At 38.2% G+C, this 8,089-nt stretch overlaps 1 protein-coding gene across 1 annotated transcript; it reads right to left on the bottom strand.

The window, feature by feature from the left end:
• Positions 1-729: 729 nt before the first annotated feature.
• Positions 730-7,873, bottom strand: LOC109173358 (ABC transporter B family member 9-like). Its single transcript, XM_019322595.1, has 12 exons — positions 7,649-7,873; positions 6,154-6,208; positions 5,877-6,052; positions 5,132-5,353; positions 4,538-4,776; positions 3,854-4,379; positions 3,476-3,749; positions 2,714-3,389; positions 2,264-2,492; positions 1,916-2,182; positions 1,569-1,832; positions 730-1,384 (listed from the first exon to the last, which is right to left on the bottom strand). The coding sequence occupies exons 1-12, from the start codon at positions 7,871-7,873 to the stop codon at positions 740-742; spliced, it is 3,798 nt and encodes a 1,265-aa protein (XP_019178140.1). The 3' UTR covers positions 730-739.
• Between the last annotated feature and the right edge of the window lie 216 nt (positions 7,874-8,089).

The raw sequence follows: 8,089 nt of genomic DNA on the forward strand, positions 1-8,089 counted from the left end.
GCTCATATGTGGTCATGTCATTAGGTGTGGTCGTGTGGTTATATTTGTGTCATTGAATCATTTTAATCTAACGGCAGTGATAATTCTGAGAATTTTCGCGCGTTTTGGTAAGTAGGGGTGTTATGGTAATTACAGTGGCCATTTATAGCGGACGGGTTCCAGAATACACCAACAGTATTGACAAAATACACCAATAGTGTAATAAAATACACCACAGTGAAACAAACCAATGGTGTATTCCCGTGTTATGGTAATTACAGTGGCCATTTATAGCGGCCGGGTTCCAGAATACACCAACAGTGTTGACAACATGCACCAATAGTGTAATAAAACACACAACAATGTGATTTTCTCTATTCCGGTGTTTTATGACGAGTTTACCATTACAGTTCGCCGGGTAGGAGAATGTGCGCGAAAATACTGGAAAAATCTGGATTAATATGATTCATTGGATCTATATAATCTAATGCCCTATAATTGACCATATGACCACACCTAACAACATGGTCACATGTGATCACCCCTATATATATATATATATATATATATATATATATATATCCGTAACAAAAGAAAGAGACTGTAGGAGGAATTAATTTTTTTTCAAAAAAAATAAAAATAAATTTTACAAAAACAAAAAAAGAGTTTGTGTTAACTTATTGAACGTGACACAATAAGTCAGTAATTAATTTCCTTTTTAAATTATAGACACCTCTAAAAATAAAATAGTTGTGTTAACTTAGCTTGCTTTCACGTGAAGTGCAACTAAAGAAGCATAAACTCCATCAACAATATCCATAAGCACCTCATGTCTTCCCTTTTCTATAATCACTCCATTCTTGACCACACCAATCAAGTCCGCCCCTCTAATCGTTACTAATCTATGAGCAATGACGACGGTAGTCCGGCTCACCATTACTCGGTCCAATGCCTCTTGCACCACGTGCTCTGACTCAGTATCTAATGCACTAGTAGCCTCGTCTAGTAACAAGATTTTTGGATCCTTCAAAATCGCCCTCGCAATGGCTATTCGTTGCTTCTGCCCACCGGATAACTGAGTCCCCCGTTCTCCCACGGGCGTGTCGTAGCCATGGGGCAGTGATGAGATGAAGTTGTGAGCACTTGCTAATCTTGCAGCTTGGATAATCTCTTCTTCTGTTACCTCCCCATGCTTGCCATAGGCTATGTTGTCGCGAATCGACTCGTTGAACAAGATTGGCTCTTGACTCACTAACCCCATTTGTTGCCTCAGCCAACTCAGTTTTAGATTCTTGATGGGAACTCCGTCCAAAAGTATTTCTCCAAAGTCAGGATCATAGAATCTCTCTATTAAACTTATCACTGTTGATTTCCCACTTCCACTTTCTCCCACAAGAGCACAAGTCTGTAAAGAACATATAGATGTTTCGATTAGTTAGTTGTAAATCATGAATGAAAATGGAAATCCTAATGTAAATCATGAATATAAACACCGCCTTGAGGCGAGATAAACCAGCTTAGATTTGCCCATAGCTGGTCCGCCTCAAACCAAGAAGGCTAAGCCAACAAATGAAGGTTTTGTTAAATACCTTTCCAGCAGGCATGGATAGGCATAGATCCTTGAATATTTGGATGTCGGGCCGAGTTGGGTACTTGAAGCTCACATGTTTCAACTCAATATCTCCACGGACAGCTAACAACGTTGTGCCTTGTTCACTACTAGAATCAATCTCCGGGTTTCTGTCAAGAATGTCAAAAATAGAAGCAGTAGAATCCTTAGCCTTGTTAAGGTCTGGTGCTAATCCGGTGGCTTGAGAAATCCCCATGGCTGACATTGTCAATGCGAAGAAAACCTGAACACAGATGAAAATGTGTTTAAGATTGGACAAGGAAACTAAAAACTTAAAATCAGACCTGTCAAATGTAGTGTTAGTACCTTGAAAAGCTCTGTAAATGTTGCTTTGTTGTGATGAATGAAAAATGCTCCAATGTAGAAACAGAAGGCATATGTAAGGTAGAGTGCTAACGAGCCAAAACCCAAACTTGCTCCGCTAACAACACCAACTTTAACACCTTGCTTCACCGGCCCTTCGCATTTCTTCTCATACATAGCCATCACCTTCTCTTCAGCACAGAACGAAGCCACGGTTCTTATGCTGCTCACAGCGTCGTTTGCAACTTGGCTCGCTTCCTCGTACATCACCTGCGAATTGTGGAAAAAACATTATCGACACAGTATTTGTGAAATCATATGTCAAAAAGAAGGATTTTTGTTTTAAGAAACCTTAGCATTTGCACTGAATCCCTTGTAAAACTTGTTCTGGAAGAACCATTGCAGTCCAATTAGTGGCAACAAAACCAGGATTATAAGTGCTAAAATCCAATTGGCAACAAAGGCTATAGCAAGCCCTGCCAACACTGTTGCTGTGTTTTGTACAATTAATGCTAAGGCATCTCCCACAAGGCTCCTCATAGTGGAAGCATCCGCGGATAATCTTGCCCCAACTGCGCCACTGCGTTAGAGGAAAAGAGAAATTCTTGTTAAGCAATTGGTTACATTCAATATGTTGGGGGAAGCCGGTAAAGGGCCAAGTCCAGCAATTGGTGACTAGGGGATTGTTGGACAGAGGCTGGTGAAGGGTCAAGTCAAGAACCTTGCCTCTCGAAAATGTGATAGCGGTTTTAGAAAATAAAGTGGTAAGCGCTTGATCCTAACACAGAATTAGTAAGGTACCTTGAGTTTTCAGGCTCATCAAACCAGCTGATTTCATGGTAGACTACTTTCTTGAATGTCAGTGATCGAATTCTCTGAATCAACTTCCCTCCAGCGACTCCAAAGAAAAAATTCTGTAACGGGGCAACTACCAGACTAACTAGACCGAGGCACACATACATGGTTGCCCAAAACCTGGAATCCTTTTGCAGCTCAGCTCGAGGCTCAAAGAAAATTTTAATGGCTGTGGAGAGCAGCAGCCCAAATACAGGGAAAATCAGGCCATGGATGCCTGCAGCTATTGCTCCAACTACCAAATATGGCCACTCTGGTTTGTTTAGGGAGGCAAGCCGCCTAATCGAAACTCTTTTCCTTTTCTCCAGGGTTCTTTCGTCGGGCTCTTTGTCATCGGCCTCATCATTTCTGGTTTCATATTCATGAATAATGTTAATTTGACCTGGAATGAGATAGTTGAGTGAGAATGAATGTCTTGATGATGATCCATGGCTCAAAGATCTTCTCACTGCAGATAATCTGTGGCTTGATGACCTAATCAAATCATCTGAATCGGTAGTGATTTCTACTGCATCACCGTCCTCTTTCGTTACCTTCTCGTCTCGCTTATTACTTCCTTGCTGCATTTGGACTAGCTGTGAATATGCCCCGTTAGGATCTCGGATCAACTCATCATGAGTTCCTAACATTCAGTTCGGAGAATGGATAATATCAGATAATTGTTTCGTTTCCAAAAGATTAATTGTTAGTACTTATTGAGTTCCATACCTTGCTCCACAAGTTTGCCACTTTGCACCACTGCTATTAGGTCAGCATTTCGGATAGTTGTTAAGCGATGAGCAACAACCACAGTTGTCCTGTTCGACATGACCCTGTCGAGTGCATCTTGCACGATTCGTTCCGATTCTGCATCCAAAGCACTCGTGGCTTCATCGAGGAGGAGGATTCTCGGGTTCTTTAGAATGGCCCTGGCAATTGCAATTCTTTGCTTTTGTCCACCTGATAGCTGAGTTCCATGTTCACCAACCATGGTATCAAGCCCCTATGGAAACAAGACATCTTACATTAATTCCTTCAATTCGCGACTTACATAAATGGCTAAACCTTAAACAACCAAACAAACAGACAAACAAACAAAAAGGTTACCTTAGGAAGCTTATCAATAAATTTGGCTGCATTTGCAAGCTCAGTAGCTGTTCTAATCTCCTCTTCAGTGGCATTCTCCTTACCATAGATTATATTCTCTCTTATTGAAGCTGTGAACAAAATTGGTTCCTGGCTCACCAGTCCCATTTGCTCTCTTAACCATTTGAGTTTGAATTTTTTTAAATTGATGTTGTCTAAAAGTACTTCTCCGGCATCAGGATCATAAAACCTTTCCAGTAAACTGATAACAGTAGACTTGCCACTTCCACTTTGACCCACCAGTGCTGCAGTTTTGCCACTCGGGACACGAAGCGAAAATCCAGCAAAAATCTGCACATCTGGCCTTGCTGGATATCTAAAGTACACATCTTTTAGTTCGATCTCGCCCTTGATGTCTTCCAACTCCACCCCACTCGTGTCTGATGCATCGATCGAAGGCTCTCGGTTTATCGTCTCGAACATTTTGTATGCCGCGGCCTGCCCTGATGCAAATGCATTCAGAGATGGAGATGTTTGGCCTAGTGACCTGAAAGGTTTCAGAAAAGTAATCGGCCCACACACATGAGGCAGCATGTTGAACATATAATCTATAAATATATATGTATAATTCAACTATTAGTTTAGGCTTTCAGTTGAGATGTAACAATGCTTTAATTGAAATGACAATTAAATTGTGCTACTTACATTCCTCCCATCATAATGGCTATCATGACATTGATCACATCTCCCCCTCTGTATCCCTTGTGCAATATAAATTTGGCTCCACACCAAACAGCTAACCCATAACTGCTAAACAGAACAAGCAATATAGTACCAAGTCCTAAACCAGAAGCCAGCCCTTGCTGTATTGTAGATTTATATGCAACATTCAGCTCCCCGTCGTACTTATCTATTGCTCTCTTTTCTCCATTGAATGAGGCAACCTAAAAATGACAACCAAATCAGAGCCAAGAAAATTAGGAACTTGAAAACAAGTAAACAGTATGCAGGAGGAAAACCCGCAATCACAATTTGGTGGTGTGCAACGGGCAAATCCTACTTCGTTGCCCTAATCAGCAACGACCACAAGGAGATAAACCAGTATCAGGTAGCGTGCATTGGGTAAACCCTGCCTTGTGACTCTAGTCGATAAGGACCACAAAGAGGTAAACAAGGCCTAGACTTGGTCTCAAACCAATAGGACGCTCTTGCTGATAGTTAAACTCGTACCCTTGTAGTTACCAAGTCAACAGCATAAGCAAAAAGTTTTTAATTTTAGCAATGATTACAGGGTTTTACCGTTCTAATCCCTCCTATAGTCTGTTCCACTATATTCCCAGCTTTTGCATAAGCAATTTGTCCGCGGCTTGACATTCCAGTCATGATCTTCGCCATTGTTCCTGCAGCGATGGCGACGACAGGGATGCATAAACACAGAACCAATGCAAGAAGCCATCCTTTTATGAAGGCAATTATGAAGCCTCCAATGAATGTTGAGATGAACTGGATGAACTTCCCAACCTACAAATGATATGTAATTAGGACACAAAAGTGGAAAACATTCTTTTTCTCTTCTTCCTATTAAAAGTACTATACCATACCGCATTAAAAATAATAGAGAAACATATGAGTTTATAAGGTCAAAATATACCATGGACCTGGTCTAAAACAATATTCAGATTGCATGCCTTCAATTAACAGAACATAATATGTTAAAGGGTACATAATATGTTAATTGCAAGGTCAACAGTTGTTAGATTAGCTTGGATTCAATCTTTCAATAATGTGTTAAGCCTACGTGCATTCAACGTTACTTTGGACGCTGATTGTTTATACAATATAATCAGCGTCATACGCGTCCAAGCAACTTTGGACACGTATAAGCCTTAATTTTGGACGCGAATAACTGTCTTTGTACTAGTGTGCATTAATTATGTACATGTTGGCACAATAATCTTAGATTACTTAGTGGCGTCCAAGCTTTCATTTTAGAAATCTTAGATTACAACACTTTTGTATATATCAATGGTAAAAAAAAACTCACCTTTTCACCCATAGCTTCTTGAATGAGAATGGTATCACCAGACATCCGACCAATCACCTCTCCGGCTGTTGTTTCAGTGTCAAAGAAGGTAATGTCTTGTCTCAGAATTGCTTTCAGATACATCCCTCTAATCCTAGCAGATTGCCTTTCTCCAGTAACCACCCAACAAGACATTTCTGTAATGTCACCATCCATTATATTTCAGGTTAGAAACCTTGAACCTCAAGTCAAAGAACATAGTAAAGATATATCAGAGCTGAGAGATAAATGCACTTACGTAAAAATGAGGCAATGCCCGAGCCAATAGCAAGGTACACAAACTTGAGGGATAGCTGAATATCAGATCAAATGTTATGATCACATCCATAAACAAACACATAACTTTTCTGTTCAAATCACTGGTAAAGATATTAAAATTTTACTACAAAGAAAAATTACTGAGAATTAACAGATCAAAAGTTAAGATGTTGAGCGTATAATATATGTACAAATGTGCAATCCATCTTAAACTTTAGAATTTTAGTTGAGATGTACCATTTTGCCTTTTGAGCAGTTTTTTGCATGAAAAAATAGAGATTATTGTTTGCTCGATTCTCCAACATGTTTATTAATTTGGAACAATATATTCGAGCACAGAAAACTTATTTGGATCAAATTAATTTACCAAATATTTTATTTAAGTAATTTATCATGTAATAGTCGTCACAACATTTTATGTTCATTGACTAATTCTAAATTGATTAGTTCTCTCAAGAAAATAAACAAAAAAAGAGTTAGTTTGAACAATGACTAATAAGTAGGGGATAGATAAAATGAGACATATATGGAGTATTTTATAAATTGATTTATTCACATTTTACTACAAAAATGGAGTTAAGTACACTTTTTTTTTTTGGGTAACAAAAGAAACCAGTAACTTCATCATTCAAAAAAAAAAAAAAAAAAAAACAAAAAACAAAAAAAAAAAAACAAAAAAAAAAGAAGAAGAAAGAGATAAACTGCATCTGTTCAAAATCGAACTAGTATAACTTCTATGTATGAGAATCATCCATCACAGACTTGTTAATTTTAAATTTTCTCTAATATTTTCTTCACAATAATGTGGCTTGTATTTATTGGGTGCATAAATGGGCTGACCCACACACTATTAATTAAATACTAAGTAATCCAATTAGATACTCTCGTATCATAAATGGAAATTGAAAATAAGTTTTTAAGAGGAATGTCTAACATTACTCTTTTATATTAATAGAAGCATTAAACACAAACATATCTTCTTCTTTTATTATTTACGAAGTATATAACTATAAATTATGATATTATAATTTTGTTTTTTTTTTTTTTTTGTTTTTTTTTTTGTTTTTGATGTTTATCAATTAATTTGAGTAAACAAAATCTCCTAAACTAAATTGATGTTATGCATACGCGGATACGCCATCCAATAGTCCAGGTTGAACCCACAAATTTGACTAAATTTGATTTTTATTCGGGACCCAACATTTTTTTTTTAATCTTAGTAACCAAATTTTCTTCTCCCTAAAAGTTAAATCCCTTACTCCCTTACACAACTTTGATTTCTTTTCATAAATAGAGCCTACTACTAAACCGATGCTCTTACTGACCAAATTTTCTAACAACGTAACTCACGTGGTGATATTTGATCGGAAAGGCTAAAAAACATAAAAGGATTTCCGATGAAGGTTTCGACGGAAATTCATTAGTATAAAGAACAAAATTATTGCATGCAATATATATGTATATATATTGCGTACCTTAGAGATGACATGAACAAGATGAGGTGAAGCCACGGTGCCAAAAGAATTGATAAGCTCGCCGAATATAACTGTCATTAACGGCTGCGACATCCCGACGGCGACCGCGGCCAGCGTTCCGACGATCATTAACCCAACATCCACCCTATCTGCTAAGGAGAAAAGCTTGTAAAACCCCACTTTCGTCTCATCTTTGCCTGAAGCTCTCTCTTCACTGTTATTCATGCTGCGCTGCGCTGCGCTTAATTAAATTCACGTAAACTCTCTCTCTCTCTCTCAAATTTATTTATTTACGTGAGATTATTATGAAACCTAGTAGTGATCAGACAAAGAGATGAGATTATTTACGTGAGATAAAACCTAATTATATGTAGTCAGACAAAGAGAGTCACCGTTAAAGTTGCAATCCTCTTCGCGCCTGCCCACCCTTTAAATAAAATT

The sequence above is a fragment of the Ipomoea nil genome, unplaced genomic scaffold (genome assembly GCF_001879475.1).
Source record: "Ipomoea nil cultivar Tokyo-kokei standard unplaced genomic scaffold, Asagao_1.1 scaffold0480, whole genome shotgun sequence".
NCBI lineage: Eukaryota > Viridiplantae > Streptophyta > Magnoliopsida > Solanales > Convolvulaceae > Ipomoea > Ipomoea nil.

What these genes read in the sequence shown, in the direction of transcription:
- LOC109173358 (XM_019322595.1), bottom strand. Translation starts at nt 7,873, where the DNA reads ATGAATAACAGTGAAGAGAGAGCTTCAGGCAAAGATGAGACGAAAGTG. An exon ending in CTATAGGAGGGATTAGAACG is followed by an intron (nt 4,777 to 5,131) that starts GTAAAACCCTGT and finishes TGTCATTTTTAG; the next exon opens with GTTGCCTCATTCAATGGAGA. An exon ending in GATGAGCCTGAAAACTCAAG is followed by an intron (nt 2,493 to 2,713) that starts GTACCTTACTAA and finishes CCTCTAACGCAG; the next exon opens with TGGCGCAGTTGGGGCAAGAT.